We start from the raw sequence: 23547 nt of genomic DNA, 5'->3' as shown, positions 1-23547 counted from the left end.
TCCCAATGGCCAAAGCTGGAACAGTTTAAGCAAAAATACAAATGACTTAGCTCTGGATTACAGCCCCCTTCAGGAGGTACAGCTTAATTTCTCAGCACCTGAGTATGGGCTGGACTTGGTGACTCACTTGCAATGAACAGGACCCAGAAATCGAAAACCAGTAACCTTACAGTTTAACCTTGTAGCAGACATCACCTTCATCAAGCAATCAAAGCTAACAGCAGCAGTAACAAATCAGGTTGACTAGATGTCTAAGGGTAAATAAAATGTGTGGGGTGAAGGGCTATACCATGGTTTTTGTTCCTGAAAATTAAAAAAAAAAATGGTTTACATCTACAAGATGCATGTATTCCACATTTTCAGGAGATGCTCAGTAACCATCCTGCTGTAGATTCAACTGCTTTCCCATTCTTCACTGGAGCACTGCTCCCCATACTGCCTCGGGCTTCTGCTGTTTGCACACTTGCTCGGGGAGATCCCCTGGGAGAAGCCTCTTTCTTCTACATTAAAATATCTCACCTCACAACAGCATCCCACGATGGAATGACAATGGAATGACGGGACCCCAGCACATGTGTGTCATGCCCCACACATACTGGCATCCCATTAGTTCCACGGCACACTCTAGTGTCCAATACGTCCCGCCTCTGGCCTGTTTCTTTCTCCTGCCCAGGACTGCCAACTGCAGACAAGATCTGTAGCCCCCTCACCCCGTCCCACAGCTGATCCGCTGACCTGGGTGCCATGAAGGGCCGTATTTAAGGATGGGGAATTGTTGGTGAAGATCACTGAAGATCATGGATCACTACCCAGAAATAAGTCTTACTGGAAAACTGGACAACATCATTATGGTCTAATTAAATTTATTTTGATCCTCAAACCTTTAGGAAATGTAAAAAGAGCTGTGCAGCAATTAAACACAAATCATAACAATCGCAGAAATAACATTATGGGCCATTGCCATGGTCTATGTTCAGCGTCCCTATGAGGAAGGCATTATTATCCTCGTTTTAGAGTTGTGGACACTGGGGCTCCAAGAGGTTAAATAATCTCCCACAATCACACAAAATGTAAGCAGCAGCATCCCATTTCTGTTCTGACTGCAAGCCTGAAGCTCAGAGCCATTCGTCCACGCCTTCTCTTTGAGTTCAAAAACTCGAGAGTTACAGATATTTTAAACCTTGTGACACTGATCAGGAACAGTTTTAAATATTCAGTTTCCCCCTCTTCATTCTGTGTCCAAAGAAAAATACACATCCTGTGAGCTGATACCATCCAAACATTAATTCCTCACTTTAAACATCTACGCGATATTAACGACAGAGCACTTCTTGGGCGTTACCCATCAGACACTCCTGGCCAGCCAGCTCGCTGCTTCAGTTCTGACACCCAGTCAAGGCTGTCGTCGTCCTCCTCAAAATCCCTGTGAAGAAACAATTTGGATACTAAGCCTCCATATTAGGCGCACAGCAAGTATTTTTTTTTGATGGCTCAAAACAGAACGCCACCATCACAATATTCACATTTTTGGAAAACGAGCTCCATAAGGCAACCGAACGGAGGGAAAACATTGTTATCCCTTCCACAGGATTGCTTCTTTCATGTTTCTACATTTGCAAATAAAATCCAACATATTAAAAAATAGTAAGTCCAAGCTAAACGATCATAAAATACGGCTCAGTCAGGAATTCTGTAATAATACTGTAACACATTACCCATCCCAGACAAAAGATCAAGATATAAATATTCATTTGTGGGGCGCCTGGGTGGCGCGGTCGGTTAAGCGTCCGACTTCAGCCAGGTCACGATCTCGCGGTGTGTGAGTTCGAGCCCCGCGTCAGGCTCTGGGCTGATGGCTCAGAGCCTGAAGCCTGTTTCCGATTCTGTGTCTCCCTCTCTCTCTGCCCCTCCCCCGTTCATGCTCTGTCTCTCTCTGTCCCAAAAATAAATAAAAAACGTTGAAAAAAAAAATTTAAAAAAAAATATTCATTTGTGATGTCAAGTAATATAACCAGTTCCTGCTAAACCTGAAATTAAGGTATAATTGACATCATGCGCACCGACTAACACCATCTAGGTATATCCCAACATACGTGTCCTCTGCATCCAATCTAGGCTCCAGTCTCTCTGGGTCCAAAGTGACAGAATCGTGGCCTCCATCCACACTGTCTGATGCTTCTGTTTCTTCAGAGAGGGGGCCCTTCAAGAACTCTTCTGAGCCTTCAAGAGGAATAATAACAGAAATTATGCCAATTTTAACAGCATTTACTTATTTAGTGAACATAGGACTAAAATCCTCCAGAAGACAGCTGGCTAACTGAGGACAATGCCAGGCCCTATATTTCTTCTGTAGCGCCTCCCCACATTACACAGCATGATTTCTGGCATAAAACAGGCCCATGAAGCATCAGTATCGCTATTAAATTTATAAGCAGAACTTTCTTCAAAAGAAGAATGCAGAAAAGTACACTTAAAACCTCCAAATATAAGAACCTATATTAAAGTTACCTTTGGATGGTTGTATTACGGTTGTTTTTCCTTTAAGCTCCCCACCCCCAACTTTTTCCAGTGGTGGAGAAGAACATTAGGGAATGGCAACCACAAGCGTCCCTTCAAGAAATTTTCCAGATGGCAATCGCTTTATTTTTTGCTCACGCAACAATAACCTAACACAAAAATGTGGGCTAAATCTTTATAAAACCCTTCAAAACAGAGCTATGGCAGAATTTCTGAACAGTGACTTTCCTGAAACGACAAAACCTTTATCATTGGACCAAAAACAAACCCCAGGACCTACAGTCGCTAAAACAAAATTCACAACCGTTAACCTTCCTGAACACTCCGTCCCGTGTATCCACCTGCGCCCAGGGTTCCTGTGACACAGCGGGGCAGCTCTATCAGGGCACATCTCCACAATTCACCTACACTCCTCTAAACCTCTGACGTGAGGGCCATGTTCCCCCCACACTCTTTCAGGGAAGGAACTGTGTTTTATTCTTTCTTCTTTTTTTTTTTAAATCTTAACCTAGCATAAGTTAGGCACTCAATAAACACTGACCAAATAAACAAATACAACTAAATCTGTTACAGTAAACACAGTTGAGACTTGCCACAGCATTACATGCTTTACTTGGCATAATTTGTCTTAGATCTTAACCTAGCAAGGTGGCTTAATAATTGAATGATCAAACTTATACACACATGTACACACATGTAGACACCCTTAATGCACTGCTTCGGCCTGGATTCCTAAAGAGAGTATTACAAAAGGTGATTTCGTGCAGTTTTAGTGAAAATGTCTGTAGAAACAATAAAAAAATCAAATCCTAATGATTTCTCTTTCTTGAGCTCTATTCAATTCGGCAGAATTCAAGCACAGAGCAAAAGAAATCTTGAAGTTCCTCCAAGTTTACTATGATGGAGTCTGAACTAAAGTCAGTAAAGCAGTGGTGTATTCTGCATGGTAAAAACGGACTACCCTCAGGGGCGCCTGGGTGGCTCAGTCGGTTAAGCGTCCGACTTCGGCTCAGATCACGATCTCACAGTCTGTGAGTTCGAGCCCCACGTCAGGCTCTGGGCTGATGGCTCAGAGCCTGGAGCCTGCTTCTGATCCTGTGTCTCCCTCTCTCTCTGCCCCTCCCCCATTCATGCTCTGTCTCTCTCTGTCTCAAAAATAAATAAAAACGTTAAAAAAAAAAAATTTAAAAAAAAAAACAAAAAACGGACTACCCTCCAAAGTAGTCCCACCCTTGTTAAAACCAACAAACAAGTAAACAATAAAAAGTAATGAAGGGGCGCCTAGGTGGCTTAGTCCAAGTTTAAGCATCCGACTTCGGCTCAGATCATGATCTCATGGTTTGTGGGCTGGAGCCCTGCATCGGGCTCTGTGCTGTGTGAGGAGCTTGCTTCAGATTCTCTGCCCCCCTCTCTCTTTGCCCTTCCCCGCTATCACACACACTCTCTCTCTCTCTCTCTCAAAAACAAACATTTAAAAAATAAATAAAAACCAAATAAAAGTAATGAAGCTCCATGGGAAATCTTAATTATAGCTCAAGACTGGCTAAAAAAAAACTCAAGAAAACCTAAAAAATACAATGTTCTGAATCATTTCATAACTTTAAAATCAGTTATAACTTCTGGGGCATCTGGGTGGCTGAGCCGGTTAAGCGTCTGCCTTCGGCTCAGGTCACGAACTCCCGGTTCACGGGTTGGAGCCCCAAGTTGGGCTCTGTGCTGACAGCTCAGAGGCTGGAGCCTGCTTTGGATTCTGTATCTCCCTCTCTCTCTGTTCCTCCCCCACTCACACTCTGTCTCTCTCTCTCTCAAAAATAAATAAAGATTAAAAAAAAATTTTTTTTTAAATAAAATCATTTACAACTTTAAAATCAAAGTTTCTGGGAGGGACAAATGAGGAATTATTTAATGGGTACGTAATTTCAGATTCGGAAGATGGGAAAAATTCTAGAGATGGATGGTAGTGATGGCTGCACAACATATATGTATTTAATGCCCCTGAACTGCACACCTAAAAATGGCTTACATGGTAAATTTTAGTTTATGCATATTTTACCACACTTTAAAAAAAAAATCAAAGTGTTTCCACGGTTACATAATAGACTTGAGTCACCTGGTCTATATATTGTGTATGTTTGAAACGCCAGGCTGAGATCAGCATTCTTGAGGATGTTCATCAAAGTTTCTGGAGTCTCTTTGAGCCACTGCTTACGGGTGCTATTTTCACTGTACTTTATTACAGAACCACCTAGTTGTGAAAAGGTAACTGTTAGTGCCACGTAAAAGAGATGTTCAGCATATATCTTCCAGACCATATTTTAAGCTAATTATATTTTACTCTCTACTAAAATCTATTTCACTTGTCTCCATGAGCACTGCTCTCATGCATGACACCTAAGATCTTTCACAGAGTGATAATAAAAACAATAAGAACGACGTCTAGCCCATTAAACAACCATTAGAAAATGTTCTCTAATAACACTGTTCGATCGGACTACTGACCTCTATCATCCCCGGCCCCTAAACTGGAGGCGAGGATGGCTGCATTTTCCAAAGCCGTGAGAGCTGTGTTGGGTACATTTTTCTCCCACTGTCGCCTGAGAGGACTTGGTGAACTGGCTTTCTTCGGATGGACTGATTTATCTGATTTCAAAATGTTAAAAAGGACTGCTAAGCATATTATTTATTCATCTATATGCACATATATGCTTGAACAACTATACGGAAGTCTTTCTTTTCTCTTTAAACTCACCTCCACTCACAACGATGTTCTTCTAAGTAGTAAAGCGAGTGGAAAAAAAAAAAAACCTCCAAATGAAAAAGTAAAGCTAATCATTAAAGTGAATTTTTAAAAATATTTATATACTATACAATGTACAAAGAATGAAGCCCTGAGAGGGTGTATATTTCTGGACATGGTTTCTATGGTAGATAGTGCAACAAATACTGTTTTTTCTAAAGGCTCTTACTGATCAACACTATTCTTTTTTTGTGTGAGTGATAAAATATTCCTGTACCATGAAATAAATCACTAGATAAGCAAACAAAAATCTGCCAGCCCACTTGCTCACGATACCTACAACCAAGTAAGGTGAAAGTTAGTATTCCTTCCATATTTCCCAGTTCCTCACTTACACAGTGACTCAAATTTGAATAACTTACCTTTCTCTTCATTTACTCTCCTCAGTGCACTTTCGATTGAATTTTTATGAATGCTTTCTAAATCAGTGTCGCTGTACTTTCTACCTTGTTCTTCCCCTTGCTTGAAAAGAGATTAAAAATAAAGATGAAGCAATGCTTGAATTGCTATAAACAAGGTAAAGTGTGCAAAGTCAGTTACCTAAATTTTAAATAAAGATTAATGAATTAAAAAAACATTAATAACTATAGGACCCCATATATAACTGTATGTAGAAGCCATATACATCATACATATGTAAGTTAAAAAACACATACATACCTATTTATGTATATTAAAGTCATACACATTACTAATCATTAATATTGATCATTGCAACTATGAAGAGGATATATAAAACGACAGACGTCTTTGAGAGGCCTTCACAGAAGCAATGAGGAATGAAAATTTTCAATACGGTTTGCTGTATTGGGCTTTTCATGCTGGAATATCAAAGTGAGATCTTTTATAAAGTTGCTATATATACTCAAAACGTTCCCACTTTTCGGGGTGCCTGGGTGGCTCAGTCAGTGGAGCGTCCGACTTCGGCTCAGGTCATGATCTTGCGGTCCGTGAGTTCGAGCCCCGCGTCGGGCTCTGTGCTGACAGCTCAGAGCCTGGAGCCTGTTTCAGATTCTGTGTCTCCCTCTCTCTGACCCTCCCCTGTTCATGCTCTGTCTCTCTCTGTCTCAACAATAAATAAACATTAAAAAAAAAATTAAATGTTCCCACTTTTCAGTATTTTTCCAAATCATCTAAGCTTCTGATTTCATGAAGTATAGCAACACACTGTCTAGATGCCACTAAATCTGAATATATTTGAGAAGGAATACATATCCTGTGCCTCGACGGTTTCCAGCATATAGGTTCTCAATGATTTGTTGAATAAATAAACAGTAGGCTGTAGCTGGCACACTGTTCCTTATTTCTATACAGTGGTTCTCAAACTTCTCTCCCCATATGGCGAAGGACCCACAATAGACAAAGAAGTCAGAATCTCGGCTGGGTAGTGGTGATGAGCAGTTTTAAAAGCCTTGAGAGGGGGGACGCCTGGGTGGCTCAGTCAGTTAAGCATAGGACTCTTGGTTTTGGCTCAGGTGGTTTACTGAGTTCGAGCCCCACATTGGGCTCTGTGCTGCCAGTGTGGAGCCTGCTTGAGATTCTCTCTCTCTCTCACTCTGCCCCTCCCCCCTCAATAAATAAACTTAAAAAAATATTTAAAAAACAAAGCCTTGAGGGGATTCCGATGTTCCATTCCCATTAACAGTCACTGCTCCACAGACAGCAGCCTCCAACACCATTCGTGGCTCCACACCACTCAGCTCTGCCCTCCTGCCATCATATCTTGCCGGCTTACTTTCTGGCTCTTTCTTCAATCTGCATACATTTTGCTCCCTTTTCATCTTGCAAGAACACATGGATATGTCCACTATAGGTAGGTATTAACATGACAGTGGTGGGGGTGCCTTGGTGTCTGAGTTAGTTAAGCGTCTGACTTTAGCTCAGGTCATGATTTCACAGTTTGTGGGTTCGAGCCCCACATTGGGCTCCACACCAATGTTTGGGATTCTCTTTCTCCCTCTCTCTCTCTCTCTGCCCCTCCCGAACTTGTGCGTGCGCTCTCTCTCTCTCTCAAAATAAATAAACTAAAAAAAAAAAAAAAGAAACAAAACAAAATAAAAAAAACAAAACAAAAAAACAAAATAAAATAAAATAGACAGTGGTGGTCACCTACAACAGGAGTCAGGATTGTCTGTAAGGGGCCCAGAGAAAACTTTTTAGGTGGCTGGGATTTCTAGATCTTGATTGTGGTGGTGGTTATAGGACTGTATAAAATTTCCAAATTCATCAAACTCTATACTAATGGGTAAATTTTATTGTCTATAAATCATGCCTCAATCAAGCTGGGGAAAAAAAATAGGTATGCCCACAAAATTAAAAAACAAAGTACAGGGGCAGGATCTATTCCATTTGGCCACATAATGGTGGATGCTGTTATTTATTTACAGCCAAATCTCCATTCCAAAAATTTCCAAGTTTAATTAGTAGTACATTCCATAAATAGAAAATTTTGCTGTTAGCGCAAATTTTTTTTCTTTTTGGAATTAAAAGGTTGATTAAAATGTTGAAGAAAGAAAAAAATCATCAGTGTGACACAAGTTACTGAGTTGGGCATGGTAACACTAGGAAGCGGACCCACTGTTCCTATTCAGGACTTGACTGCAGTTTTAGTATCAAAGAGCTCCCAGCCACCCAGGGCAAAACAAGACAAACGGAACCCTGAATGCCAGGCTGAAAAGTGTCAGCTTGCTTTCTCAGATAATGGGGAGGCACTAAGAGTTCCTGAACAGAAAAATGTCAAGATCAAAACAGAGATGTAAGTATTATTTAGCCATAAAAAGGAAAATATTCTGATACAGGCTATAACATGGATGGACTTTAAAAACACTATGCTAAGCAAAAGAAGACAGACACAAAGGACAAATATTGTATGATTCCGCACCTAGGAAGTATCTAGACCAGCCACATTTATAGAGACAGAAAGTAGAATGAAGGTCACTAGGAGCTGGGGTGGCTGTGCAGGACGGGGAGGAATGGGGAGTTATTGGACAGTGGGCAGAGTTTCTGTAATGGGGATGAAAAGGTCCTGGAAACAGAGTGTGCTGCTGGTTGTACAACATTGTGACTGTAATTGATGCTGCTGAATCGCATGCTTAAAAATGGCTAGAATGGTAAAATCCTATGTCATACATGTTTTGCCACAATGAAAAACAAACCACAGCCAGACTAAAACAAAATTTTCATGGCGGAAAGCAGAACAAAGTTCTCTCACATCTATATTGAAACCACTTGTCATCAAGAATACAAATGAAAAAAACGGGTTTGGGGCAGAAAAAGGAGAAAGAGAAAGAAAAGAAAAGAAAAGAAAAGAAAAGAAAAGAAAAGAAAAGAAAGAGAGAGAGAGAGAAAGAAAGAAAGAAAGGAAGGAAGAAAGAGAAAGAAAGGAAGGAAGAAAGAAAAAGAAAGAAAGAAAGAAAGAAAGAGAAAGAAAGAAAGGAAGAAAGAAAGAGAAAGAAAGGAAGAAAGAAAAAGAAAGAAAGAAAGAAAAAAGGAAGGAAGGAAGGAAGGAAGGAAGAAAGAAGAAACAAAGAAAAGAGAAAAAGCAAAGTAAATGAACCAGCGATTGATGTCCTAAAGTGGCTCAGCTGGCGGTGCAGGACAACAGCCACCAATTACTTCATGTGCCAAAGGATGAAAAACTACCGGCCAGGACGGACCAGGTCCCAGTCTTATAAACATCTCATGGCACTGGATGGTACCCAGTAGACAGGTGTTTCACAAACGTAATTTTAAAGCACTTACCATTGTGGTTGCCTCATTTTCCAAAGCTATCCTGATTCTGCTGGAGTCTGCTAAAAAAGAAAAGAGAAGGTAGGAAGAGAAAGCATGTACAGGCTCACATTATTAAGTTCCTAATGTGATTTGCACAAAGCTTGAAAGACAAGTGAAGATAAATGAAGTTTTTAAAGTCAAAGGGCCAAAGCATTAGCCTGAATAGGGATATCAAGATTTAGTCACCTAGTAATTAGAAAAGAGGCTATTTCTGCTGTTTTACTCCTAATGTTAACATCTTAAAGGTAAGGCATCAGTACACACTTATGCCAGCCCATATAGGCACTAGGAGGTAAAACACTCTGCATACCTGGAAGGTCATTATCATCTTCAGCTCAGGCTAGCTATGCAGTCTGTGCTCTCCCTGCTATTATAGCAGCTGGAATAGGTATCCCTCATAAGAAATGAGCTGCTTCCTTACCTACAATAGCCAAGCTATGTAAAGAGCCCACAAGTGTCCATCAATTGATGAATGGATAAAGAAGATTTGGCATACATATACAATGGAATATTACTCAGCCATCAAAAAGAATGAAATCTTGCCATTTGCAATGGCACGGATGGAGCTAGAGAGTATTATGCTAAGCTAAATAAGTCAGTCAGACAGAGACAAATACCATATGATTACATTCATATGTAGAATTTAGGAAACAAAACAGATGAACATATGGGAAGGGAAAAGAAAAAGAGAGAGAGGCAAACCATAAGAGACTCTTAACTGGAACACTTTGGTGGCTCAGTGGGTTAAGCGTCTGACTGTTGATTTCAGCTCAGCTCATGATCTCGCAGTTAGTGAGTACAAGCCCCACATCGGGCTCTGTGCTGACAGTGAGGAGCATCTGACTTCAGCTCAGGTCATGATCTGTGGTTCGTGGGTTTGAGCCCCACTCGGTCTCTGTGCTGACAGCTCAGAGCCTGGAGCCGGCTTCAGATTCTGTGTCTCCCTCTCTCTCTGCCCCTCCCCTGCTCATGCTCTCTCTCTCTCTCAAAAATAAACATTAAAAAATTTTTTAACGAAAAAAAATTCTTTTTAAAAAGAGAGAGACTCTTAACTATAGAGAACAGAGGGTTGATGGAGGGAGGTGGGTGGGGGATGGGCAAAAGAGGTGATGGGTATTAAGGCAGGCACTTGTTGTGATGAGCACTGGGTGCTGTATGTAAGTGATGAATCACTAAATTCTACTCCTGAAACAAATATTACACTGTATGTTAACTAACTAGAATTTAAGTTAAAATTTGGAGAAAAATAAATTGAGCTGCTTATTCCATCACAAGGCACTAGCAGCCATCAGGGAGCTGGCACCAGGTCCCTTTGGTAAGAGTGGCTGATTTTCCCTGGCAGAGCCCTGCCATCCATGTTCCTCATTCATTCAACATTTTAAAAAATTGCTATTGAGCATCTGTGATGACAGGTGCCGAGGATACGACAGTGAGTAAATCAGACCCAGTCCCCGCCCTCACATAGCGTTCACTGTTCTGCTGCCACTGACCCTTGATCGGGTGGAGATGCCACCAGACACACGGTCTGACATGGTAGCACTTCTCCACTGCTTTATTCCTCTTTTTAGAAACTGTAAAACTAGGGGCGCTTGGGTGGCTCAGTCAGTTGAGCGTCCAGCTCTTGATTTTGGCTCAGGTCATGATCTCAAGGTTCATGAGTACGAGCCCCACGTCGGCCTCCCTGATGGCAGTGCAGAGTCTGCTTGGGATTCTGTCTCCGTGTCTCTCTGCCCCTCCCCTGCTCACTCTCTCTATCAAGGTAAGAAGAAAGAAAGAAAGAAAGAAAGAAAGAAAGAAAGAAAGAAAGAAAGAAAGAAAGAAAGAAAGTTGTAAAACTACACTTAGCCAAACTATCTTGAAACTTATCTTAAGACTTTTTTATTGTTGTTGCTCAGCATTTTAAAACTATTTGCCACTCCCCTGGGATGCGGACAAAAGCCACAAAATAGTATGTAAAGTACAATTAACACTAAAGCAAACTGCTGAAACAAAGGGAACTGGCCACCCCTGAAGGAATGGAGAAAAGGCTGAATTACAAGACCAAAGGGCTCACATTACATTCTTACAAAAATAACATTTAAAATTTAACTTTCAGAAAGCAGTACAGTTTTTGAGTGTTTCTTTTGGAGTATCCAACGCGAAGACAGTGAGAACCAAACAATGGAGGTTTTGCAACATGTCCCTACAGTGACTGGATGATCTATTTCTATTTCTGTCCTCTCTTATTCTGGTCATAGCTACCATCTTCGTTGGATCTCATCAGATGGAAGGTCTGAGTCACTGATGATAAATAAAAAGGAACAAAACAGGGGCACCTGACTGGCTTAGTGGGCACAGCATACAACAGGTCTTGATCTCAGAGTCGTAAGTTCGAGCCTCACGTTGAGCATGGAGTTTACTTAAAAAAAATTTTTTTTTTAAATAAAAGGGACAATAATAGCTTTGAAAAAATTAAGAGATGACAATTTCCAAAGAGACAATAAATTACATTTGAAATTTGTTCAGGATTGACTAAACATGTATGGAAATTCTGTGCAGCCATTATGTGGACAGTTCCAACTTCCGAAAAGGCTGTTTTTAAAATTTTGTTTACCAGATGATTCTTTGGAAACTTGGGGATAATTTCCTGGAAGATTAACATTGCATTTTCATGGTTGTATTCCTAGGCTAGCCCACAGAAGCCTTCTACCTGACCAAAGTAAACATGGTACTAATAATGAAACAGAGAACAATCTTCACATCCCTAAAATCTCCAAACTAGGCTTTTTGATTCCTAGCAGACTAAATATACAAGAGTCAGTACAGAATTACATCAGAAATAGCAATAAGAAAAATTTGACTTTTAGGGGTATCTCTGAAATTGTCTCCAGTAACTTGAAAATCATATTTTTATTTTTTGTTATACTACATTTTAAAAGAACACTGAGCAAAAAATAAGCTGTCCAAAATTCTTACTTTTTTTTCTTGGTGTACTATGCTTGGAATTTTTGGTTTCTTCTAATACCTGTTCACCATATTCTGTGATGATCTGAAAATTTAAAGCAGAGAATTTAAAGATGTGGAATAGGCTTTTCTATAGACATTGCCATAATGTCATTTAATTATCAACATTCTTCCCCACAATCATATTTACAGTTGAAAAGTAAAAATACTGGGGTGCCTGGGTGGCTCAGTCATTTTGAGCATCTGACTTTGGCTGAGGTCATGATCTCACAGTTTGTGAGTTTAAGCCCCGCGTCGGGCTCTGCTGACAGCTCAGAGCCTGGAGCCTGCTTCAGATTCTGTGTCTCTCTCTGCCCTCCCCCCACTCACTCTGTCTCTCTTTCTCTATGTCAAAAATAAATAAACATTAAAAAAACTTTTCTAATTAAAAAAAGGAAAGTAAAAATGCCATTTAGAAAATACATATCATTTAGGCACACAAGTAGATGTTTCTATAGGTCTAGAAAAATATCTGAAAGCTTACACAGACAGATTCTGTGATTCTATTCTATTCTCAGGGAATAGCATTGCGGAAGGGAGAGAAGAAAGGAAAGGAAGTGTGTATTTTTTTAATACACTTCTGCATTATTTGCATCTTTATAAGCATGTACAACATGTCAGTGTTTAAAAGATAACAAATCACTTTACCACACTCGAAAACTGCTCACAGCGGATCCAACACGTATCATACCTCTGGGGGTAAGCACTGGCGGACAAGTCGAGCCAAGGAACTTCTAGAGAGAAGTGTTGTAGCAGAAGGGCGATGTGAGGGGTTCCTCTTAAACATCTGCTTGATCAGATGCTGCAGCTCACAGGAGTACTGAGAAGGCAGTGGCCTCAGGGACCCTTGACATATTTTGAGAATAAGACTTTTCCAGCTATTTGCCTGAAACTAAAAGGTAAAACCGAACTGTAAGAGCAGATACAAGGGGAGAGGAGAAGTAAGAAATTACCAGCTCAACTGAATTCTCATGAATCATTTTAATTTTATAAATGTATCTGCTGCCTAGTCATTTTTTTTCCTGGGGGAGGGGGTTCCTTAAGGTACTATTTGAAATCTTATGTTGGGTTCAGAAGAAAGGTAAGCATAAAAAGTGCAAAACTTCCCCACCTAGAGAAAGTCTTAGCATCAGTGCCAGCTTTGGGTACACTCTCATTCATAATCAATGTGTTTGCAGATACACATTTTTAACATATTTTAAAAATCAAAGTAACACATACATGTAGCTCTTTAAGAACTCAATGGTACTAACAGCCTTATGATAAGCGTAACATCCCTTGGAACCTCAAAATCTCCCAGGCCTGCCCCCCTGTGATGCGTACTCCAGACTTTTCCAGCTTTAGACCTCTACTGCCAAATCCCTTTTACCTTTCATGTCATCAAAGTAGCTTTTAAAATTTGATAAGCAATAGAATGGGATACAAAATGACAAGCCAGAATAACATTAAAAAAATCTCTACTGCATAATAGACACTGGAATGAAGACTAGATGTTGGTTAGCCCCGGTAATACTCAAGTAAGAACATGTTGGCATTCTGCCTTGGAAGGGCGCTACGCTATGGATGAAATATACAGGTGAAGATATGAAAAAGGAAAAAAATCAACACATTACAAGAGAAAAATTCAGGTAGTGAAACATAAGCGTGAATCTGCTTTGGAACCATTATGCCAGGTTTCTGCATTTCCTAAAGGTTGGAGAACTACTTTTGCCTCAAAGCAGATGAGAGAACAGACGGTGTGCCGAACATCGAGGCCCTACACTCCTGAATTCTTATTCTTGCTAGAAAAAAATACGAACAGGTATATGAAAGTCTACAAAAAAAAAAAAAAAAAAAGACAAAATCAGGGGAATAAAGAATATAATCCTAAATAAGATACTGGAATTTTAAAAATTATTTGTATACAACAGTGGTTTTCCACTTGAGCTACACATTAGAATTAACTGTTTTAGAACCACTACCATCCAAGACACAATCAGGGATTTTAATTCGATTAGTCTGGCATAGGCCCAGACGTCACCATTTTTTAAGGTTTCCCAAATTGTTCTAATCATGCAGGTGGCGTTATAAACCACACATATTCAAGGAAGACAGCCTCTTACCCTCATGTGCCTTCACTGTGAGTTCCTTTCACCTAATGGTGGTGAAGGCTTTTTCTCCTTCATTCACTCTCATATGTTCTCAAGCATGTCTGTAAAGATGCTTGGTAGAGGGGGATGGGGATGGGTGAAATAGGTGAAGGGGATTAAGAGGCACAGACTTCCAGGTATGAAATAAATAAGTCACAGGGATGAAGAGTACAGCATAGGGCATATAGTCGATAATATTGTAATAACTTTGTGTGATGACAGAGGGTAACTACACTTACGGTGAGCATTTTCCATTGTATAGAACAGTTGAATCACTATGTTGTACACCTGAAACTAATATAAGACTCTATGTCAACCATATTTCAATTACAATTTTAAAAATCAAAAATTAAAAAAATGCTTGGTTAGAGCCAAGTTTCAATCTGTGCCCAAAGAACAGAATTTATTACTACGCAAGGCTAAGACCTAACAGGGACTCGTATTGTTAGTTCTGTGTTAATAAACAAGTGCTCAATAAGCAGGGCAAGTCATTTAGCCTCTTCTTTGCTACATTATTTCTTAAAATATCTTGAAAAAATAAATATAAAAACAATTTTTTCCACAATAGCCAAAAGGTGAAAATAACCCAAATGTCCAACGACAGATAAATGGATAAACAAAACGTGGTATAAACACACAATGGAATATTCAGTACAGAAAGGTATGAAATTCTGACCCAAAAGGAAAAGTACTGTGTAATACCACTTACATGAAATATCTGGAATATGCAAATTCACAGAGACAAAAAGTGGATTAAAGGTCACCAGGGGCTGGCAGGGAGGGACAGGGATGAGAAGTTATCGTTTAATGGGTACGGAGTTTCCTGTTTGGAGCCATGGAAAAGTTCTGCAGATAGGTAGTAGTAATGACTGCACAATATTGTGAAGTAATCGGTGCCACTTAAAATGGTTAACATGGTAAATCTTATGTTATATATATTTTACCAACATAAAAAAAATTGAGAATAGCGGAAAAAGGGAAGGAAAGAAGGAAGGAAGGAAGGAAAGAAGGCAGTCAAGCAGGCAAGCCAAATATACAACTACAAAAACTAAATCTTGGAAATTTCCTGTTAGTATATGCTACAAAAGGGGCTCAAGGCAAAAGTGATACCAATGGAATGAAAACTTGTGTATGAATTCATCAGCGAGAAGCTGGAGGAGGGTAATGTATCCTCCAGACTGACAAGGTACTTTAGTACTGAAAAACGAAGCAAGTCGGTACCATTTACACCGAGTTTTATGCAGGGTAACTTACAGAGGGGGGTGATGGGTGGGCGGGTGAGGCAGGAGGCGGATCCAGGCACTACACAACTATTCTCTGTCCCCATTCTTCACCCCTTCTCCCCAGCTATGCTGACTTAACCCCCAGCTTTTATGGAGTGAGGGGCATGGTGGTGAGGCCACAAGGCAGTTATCTAAAGTGGTGCCAGCTGTGAGCCAGAGGGAAGAACAAGACGGAAGGCCAAAGATGGAGTCTATGCGGTCAGCACTCCTACATTAACCCAGGAAAGCCAACTGCCAAGTGGAATCTGGTACATTCCTGAGGACATAGCCAGACATTACAAGAGGCTGCCTTTTCCATTTTGCACACCATACTTACTGGATGCTTAAGGGTACAGAGTTCATACAGAATGCATCCCAAGGACCAGATGTCACTGGAAGCATAAAGAAGCAACGTAATGACAAATGGGTTATGAGTGAATATGTGGAATATAAAAAAAAAAAAAAAGAAATATTACCTTTAATAAGAATAGGTGTCATAAGTAATTCCTAGCTATTACAATAAAACATATGATAAAATAATAAAAAAAATAAAATAAACTATATGGTAAGTTTGGTCTAACACTTAGATATTTACTAACAGGAATGTTCACAATACAACTCTCTGTTCCCCAGCCCCTACCCTCCCAAATCAGGGTGGTTCCGGTATGATTTCAGCAGCATGTGGTACAAGAGGGTGTATCTGTGGACTCAGACTAGCGTAGTTGGAAGGACTTTAGAAGTCATGCAGTGCAGCTCCCACTCAGACCCGTGTACAGCCCCAGGCCCTGATGAACAGCGCTCAACCTCGGGTGGGGCCCACGCCCCTGCTGGCTGGCTCTGTGGGCTGGCCGTCTTCCTTATCAGAAGCTAAAATGTGTCTCTTGGGAACCCTCACCACCCCGTGTTAGCTCCACATACCTAAACAAAGAGAATAAGCCTACTCATTCCTCCACAAAACAGTTCTTCAAAAATCAGAAAACTGACTTCTCTAGTTTGCTCCACACGCCCACCCTTCTGCATACGAAGCATCCCCTTTTCCTCCATCCCTCTCACCGCCTGGTTGCCATGCCCCAGACTTTTTCTATGTGATGTTCTTTGCATTTTAACTAATGGCTTTAAGCAACCGTTTCCCCCAACTTTTTTTTTTTTTTTAATTTCAAACCTACAGAAAAGTAAATGCCCGCATGCTCTTTCTTAGACTCCCCAATGTTAACATTTGCCACGTTTGCAGACTATTGCCCTCTTCCATATAAATCTGAACCTCTTGAAAATAAGACTGCAGACAGCAAAGCCTTCACCCCTAACATGTCGATACGTATCTCCTAAGAACAAGGAACACTCTCCCTCACAAACACAAAACCATGATCACGTCCAAGAAATGTAACCTTAATTCAGTAATATTATTATTTGTCCAAACTCAAATTTCCCCAGTTGTCCTCATAAGTTCCTGGACAGCTGTTCTATTCCCAATTCACTCAATTTTACTCTTAAAGGAACCTATTCAGTATGGATTATCATGCCTTTCCAGAAATCAACTCGACAAAAGGTAACAAGAGCCTTTAGGTGTTTCTACTTCTAGGAATTCATGCCAGGAATGTGTAGAAAATAATGACCTATGTTTAGACACAACAGGTATATTAATTACAATACTGTTTGTGATGCTGAAAATTGGAAATATATCATTAGATCAACAACACTATTTATGAAGAGTTTAAATGCATGGTGAAATGAATATGATATAATGTAAAGTAAAAAAAAAGCAGGAAGCCAACTTGCATATAGAGTACATAAACTAGGTTTGGGGGGGAAGTGAATGGATGGAAAAAACACCAAAATGTTATTAATAGCAGGGAAAAAGTGACAGTCATATCCTTTCTTATATATCTCTCTATTTCCAAAATTCTCCCTGCTCATCCACTCCATCAATGCGCACGTATTACTTGTATTCAGAAAAATATTATTTTTTAAACCATAAGGCCTTAATATTCTCTCCTTATATTTAATTAACCTATCGTTTAAGTGCTCATTATCCAGTCCTGTAATGTTAACTCATTGACATAACCCAGTGGTCCCCGAATTCTGCTGCACATTGGAATCATTTGGGGATCCTGGAAATTACCGATGCCTGCTTCCCACCCCCAGACATTCTGATGTAAAGGGCAGAGCTGTAACCTGTGCCTTGGGATTTTCAAAAGTGGGAGTGGCAGAGTGTGAGAAGCAGTGTTATCATTCACACTGTCCCTAGACATGACTAGCCTTTCCTTCAGCATTTACCTTTGGCTCCTTTCAGCTCTGATTAAAACAGTTGGGAAACTGTGACTTTCATTTAGAAGCCTGGGCATTCTACATTGCTTTCAAATATGTAATTTTAAAGATCAAACTTCACTTGAAGGCTGCAGTGCCTGTCGCCAAGCGGTCATGCTTGCATCGAATTAAATACATTACTTACCTTTTATTGTTATAAGGCATGTTTTCCCAAATTTCTGGGGGCACATAATAAGGTGTTCCCACATATGTACAAGCAAACGCCATAGGACTGAAACCATAAAAAGGCAAAGAATGATTATAGAGCATTCCTGAAGAATGGAGATTTTGATTGCTACAGAAGTACATACCTGGAGAGAAGACGGGCAGATCCAAAATCTCCCAGTTTTACTCTTCCATTTTGGGTGAGGAAGATATTCTGCGTTAAAAAAGAAGACCTCAGATTATGTCTTCCATCATTCACACATAAGGCAGAGATTTCCGGAGAAGCTGTCTTTCAAAGCCCACTGATGACAGAGATTAAGGGGAGAGATGCTGACAGCTGAGTCCCTGAGTGGAACACAAAAGGACAAGATACCCTCTTGACAGCTACATATTCCCCTGCTTGGAAATTCAGGATCCCTGCTTAGAAATCAAACAAGTGAGCTTAAGATTGTATCAGCAGAGCCTGATGGACCGCCTGGGAGCCTGTGTCAGCATGATGCCTCCGTGTGGCTGGTCTAGGTCTTGACCATTTTCCATCAGAGATCATATGGTCACAGTAAGCAGTCGCAAAGAGAGTGTGGATCATATTAACATATACTACTAAAGAGATTTAATGATCTTTTTCAGGTAGTACCTTATCTGGCTTGTATAAATATTAGGATGACAAATATTTCTAAGCTAAATAAAAATGTCCCAGAAGGAAACAGAATAACACAGAAAAAAGACTGAGTGGAACAGTTTTTGTTTCTGTTTTTGCTTTTAGGCCCCACAAGGTATTCCACTTACCTTGGACTTGATATCTCTGTGTAACACGCGTTTCTTGTGAATGTGATTTACTCCAAGGCACATTTGTGTAAACCAATTAAGTATCTGGAAGGAAAAAGGAGGCAATAATTGCAGGAAGGCAATAACTGGTTTGTGTTAACCCCAAATCCCAAAGAATCATCTCTAGGCCTTAGTTGACCTGGGTTTTCCATAATGTAAATACAGAACTCCTAAAATTTACATAGTTCAACTAAGATTCAATGTTGCCTGGAGAAATTCAGAAAAACCGTGAAGCCCATGTTTCATCATCTTACGTATGATCTAAATAACAACTTAGTTCCATAAAACTCTCGCTATGGTTTTCTTGAATTCAACCAAATAAAAGTATTTCTTAAATATGTATATAAAGATAGTTCACCACTAAGGAATAAATACACTACTCCTTTTTGTAATCATTATGTCAGATTTTCATTTACTTTGTCAGAATGCTCATATGTTAACATTAAAGGATTTCATTCTATTGTCAACAATCCTGTGAGGTCAGCATTTTCTGCTCATAAATCCCCAGTCAATAGTACTCAGAATTTCCAGGTGCCTAGGGAGCCTATGTTTAAATGTCAAACTGATTTCTTTTTTCTTTTTTTAATTTTTAAAAAATAAAATGTTTTTTAAATGTTTATTTTTGAGAGAGAGAGAGAGACAGAGTGAGACTGGGGGGAAGGACAGAAAGAGAGAAGGAGACACAGAATCCAAAGCAGGCTCCAGGCTCCGAGCTGTCAGCACAGAGCCTGACATGGGGCTCAAACTCACCAGCTGTGAGATCACGACCCGAGTGGAAGTCAGATGCTTAACCGACTGAGCCACCAAGCCGCCCCGATTTTTTTTCTTTTTTGCTATGGAGATTCATTCCTTTGAAGTCAAGGCTGACTTCCTTCTCTGGAACCCATATTTTTAATACCACAACTTCTAAATGAAAAATATTTATACCAATATACTTTCATAACATGCATTATTCCCTAAATCAAACTAAATCTCATTAAGGTTGTTTATTTAAATATTTTCCTTAGTCAATTCATTTCAATAGTATTTAATACACATTAAATACTTTTAATTAATACCCTTAATTTACAATTAATAAATTAATTTAATTTAATTTAATACATATTAAATACTTTTCCATTAAAAAGGCAGGAAGTACTAGACTTAAGGGAATGTGCTAATCTGTAAAAGGAAAAAGAGTGAGAATATATACTGTCAAGAAAAAGGAATTTATGCTTCATTCTTTGGATGATCATGTAATGCAAAATAAATCCACCCACCTTCTGAAATTTCAATACAACACACTTGTGAATTTTAAATATATAGGGAAATATATGAATCAGACAATTTTGAAATTCTTCTAAACACGTAAGTTTTATTCCTTGATATTTTATAAACAGGGGTGCCTGGGGAGCTCAGTCTGTTGAGCACCCAACTCTTGATTTCAGCTCAGGTCTTGATTTCGGTTGTGGCTTCAAGCCCTGTGTTGGCCTCTGTGATGAGTGTGGAGCCTGCCAAGGATTCTCTCTCTCTTTCTCTGCCCCTCCCTCGCTTGCACTCTCCCTCTTTAAAATTAAAAAAAAAAATCTTTAATGTTGATATTTTATCAACATATCTATTTAACTTCCTAAAGATATCTCAGGCAGCCAGATCTTGAACACAAAGCTGTAGCACTGATAATGGAAATGAGTTGTTTCTAACAAGTGTGAATCTAACAAGTGTATCAGGTAATCACAGGTACAATGCCTTTATTTGAACTTCTACAAATTTTACAAGGAAAGTTTGCTTCCAAACCTTAAGAGAAACTATATAAGTCAGTCTCTTACCATATCTTCAGGAAACAACTTTCCTTTCTGACGCTTAATCTTTTGCATGAGGTCCCCTCCGTCACAATACTCCATCACAATATACAGGTGTCCCTCAGCTAAAACAAAAAGAAGACTCTTTAGGAAAGCCTGGTGGCCACAAATCAAATTCTACATTGCATGTATTTGGGGGAATTCATATTTACCTTCAAATGATTCTTTAAAGGCAACAATATTGGGGTGTTTCATTTTGGCTAACAGAACAGCCTCCTTCCTAGAATTCCGTGTACCAGAGAAAGACTAGAAAAAGATTTTAAACAGCATAAATGTAATACTTCATTTTAAAATAGATAGCTTTACAACAATACAGTATACAGTTGACCTCTGAACCACACGGGGGTCAGGGGCAATGGCCCCCGTGCAATTGAAAATCCACATGTGATATGTGACTCCCCAAAAATGTAGCTACTAATAGCCTTGCCAATAACATGCACAGTCAGTTATCACACATGTTGTATGTTTTATGTATTATATACTGTATTCTTACAATAAAGTAAGCTAAAGAAAAGAAAACGTTATTAAGAAAATCACAAGGGAGAAAAAATACATTTATACTACTATACTGCGTTTATCAAAAAAATACTCATATAAGTGGACCCATGCAGTTCAAACCTGTGTTGTTCAAGGGTCAGGTGTGCTTTGTATACTTCAATGCTAGATGCAGTTTTAAAGCACTGCACTTTGACCCAACTTATGTTTATCAAACTCTTAAGAGAAAATGTGGTGATTTTTTAATTATGGCTGTATTATGCTTAAGCTGACCCCTTATATCCTTACAAACATAGAATATAAACCAGTTTTAATACAGTCTAAGAGGGGTGCTTGGGTGGCTCTGTCGGTTAAGGGTCTGACTTCTGCTCAAGTCATGACCTCACAGTTGATGGGTTCAAGTCCTCCTAGGGCTCTATGCTGACGGCACAGAGCCTGGGGCCTGCTTCGGATTCTGTGTCTCCCTCTCTCTCTGCCCCTCCCCCACTTGCCCTTGCTCTGTCTCTCTCTCTCTGTCAAAAATAAATAAAAACATGAGAGACATGTGGGGGAGGGGCAGAGAGAGAGGGAGACACAGAATCCGAAGCAGGCTCCAGGCTCTAAGCTGGCAGCACAGAGCCCAACGTGGGGCTCGAACCCACAAACTGTGAGATCATGACCTGAGCCAAAGTCGGACGCTCAACTGACTGAACCACCCAGGTGCCCCTAAAACATTTTTTTTAACATGAGCCTGAGCATAAATTTTTGGGGGAGCCAAGATGCCATTAACAATAGTTATCCTTAAAGAAAACCTGGGGCTGTCATGTTTTACTGTCTGCATTTGGTTTTCCAGACCACTGGCCCAGATGAAAAAGGAGACTGATGCGTTACTGTGGTAAGGATGGAAGGAGATGATTTACAAAAGAAGCTTCCAAAGCTGTTTGTCCCCTCACTTATTCTCCGAGGACAAAATCCTGAATGACTTATCTTTCAATTAAGAAACTGTCATTGACTACATACTAGCATAAGGGTTCTCAGAGCAGCACCGCCACCATCTGGGAACTCCTTAAAAATGCAAATTCACAGGCCCGCCTGGACCTACTCAACCAGAAGGGGGGGGCAGCCATCTGTGTTTTCACCTCCAGATGACTCTGAAGCCCACCTGAGAATCACTAAACGAGGTCAAGAATGCAGTGGGGAAATACAATTCTGAGAATTTTATTAAAATGTATTTTTAAAAACTTGATCAAGACATTATCAAGCTGCCTCCATGGCACATTCTTTTCTATGACACATTGTTTCTATGACAACTATGATAAACACTGATAAGTCAGCACCTTCCTCATCTTACAAGGAAATAAAACCCAAAACTGAGCCACAGAATACGTTCCCTGAGACCGAAGGTTGGCACTTTAGGTTTTTGCTCTTCATGGCATTTTTATGCTCCATTTTCATTAATATGACACCTGAGCTGCTGTTGGCAAAGATTCTTACCCTCTTAGGTACGCAAAATTGGAAATTATTACAAATTACTCCTTGAGACAAAAGCAACAGCAATTGCCTCCTGGACTATTTTTCTCCCTTATCGTTAATTACAATATCCAAAAATTCATATAAAATATATCAAGACATGCTGGCTCAGTCAAAAGAGCATCTGACGCTTGATCTTGGGGTCATGAGTTTGAGCCCCGCATTGGGTGTAGACATTTAATAAGTTGTATTAAGTAAATGCAACTTAAAAAAATATATATATATGTACATATACATGTACATATATATGTACATATATATGTACATATACGTATATGTACATATATATATGTACATATAGGTACATATAGGTATATGTACATATATGTACATAGGTATAGGTATATGTACATATATATATGTATATATAGGTATATGTACATATATATATGATATATAGATATATCAAGACCTTGTAAAGCTAATGAATAAACTCATTACATCTTTTGCTCACAAAAGCAATTCCATGTTAAATCTCAAGAACTTATTTCCCTGGCCAAATTGCATGTACACTTTCGACATGAGCTAATTGCTTCAGGAGGTACCTTGGGAAGCCTTATTTCCTTCATGGCAAACGTCTGATTACTGTTCTCTTGCTGAACCAAAAGGGCTCTGCCGAAGGAGCCCTCTCCAATTACTCTTAGGACCAAGTAGCCATCCATGCTGGGCACCCCACAGCCCTCCTCCACTCGCACAGTCACCACAGCCTCTCCCAACCTGTATTCAAAAACAGAAATGTTGACAAATGTATTTTCAAAAGGCAGAATCAATTCAAAGTAGCTCTAATCACCCTAATAGGACGACAGCAATTTATTCCTTGTCTACCGTTAAACAGGTAGACCCTGAACACTCACGCCAGCTTTTATAATCCCGAATAAAAACCCCATTTACAGGGGCACCTGGGTGGCTCAGGCAGCTAAGCAACTTGATTTCGGTTCCAGTCATGATCTCAC

At 39.8% G+C, this 23547-nt stretch overlaps 1 protein-coding gene across 1 annotated transcript; it reads right to left on the bottom strand.

Moving 5' to 3' along the window:
- Nucleotides 1–720: 720 nt before the first annotated feature.
- Nucleotides 721–23314, bottom strand: NEK3 (NIMA related kinase 3). Its single transcript, XM_049646866.1, has 16 exons — nt 23140–23314; nt 20743–20836; nt 20558–20655; nt 18714–18797; nt 18074–18141; nt 17908–17994; nt 15796–15850; nt 12759–12959; nt 12041–12113; nt 9056–9105; nt 5677–5776; nt 5017–5157; nt 4628–4762; nt 2094–2220; nt 1343–1423; nt 721–1233 (listed from the first exon to the last, which is right to left on the bottom strand). The coding sequence occupies exons 1-16, from the start codon at nt 23254–23256 to the stop codon at nt 1206–1208; spliced, it is 1539 nt and encodes a 512-aa protein (XP_049502823.1). The 5' UTR covers nt 23257–23314; the 3' UTR covers nt 721–1205.
- Between the last annotated feature and the right edge of the window lie 233 nt (nt 23315–23547).

Source organism: Panthera uncia (genome assembly GCF_023721935.1).
Source record: "Panthera uncia isolate 11264 chromosome A1 unlocalized genomic scaffold, Puncia_PCG_1.0 HiC_scaffold_16, whole genome shotgun sequence".
Classification (NCBI taxonomy): Eukaryota; Metazoa; Chordata; class Mammalia; order Carnivora; family Felidae; genus Panthera; species Panthera uncia.
The sequence above is the reverse complement of the archived record's forward strand: the minus strand, read 5'-3'. Positions and strand labels throughout refer to the sequence as shown.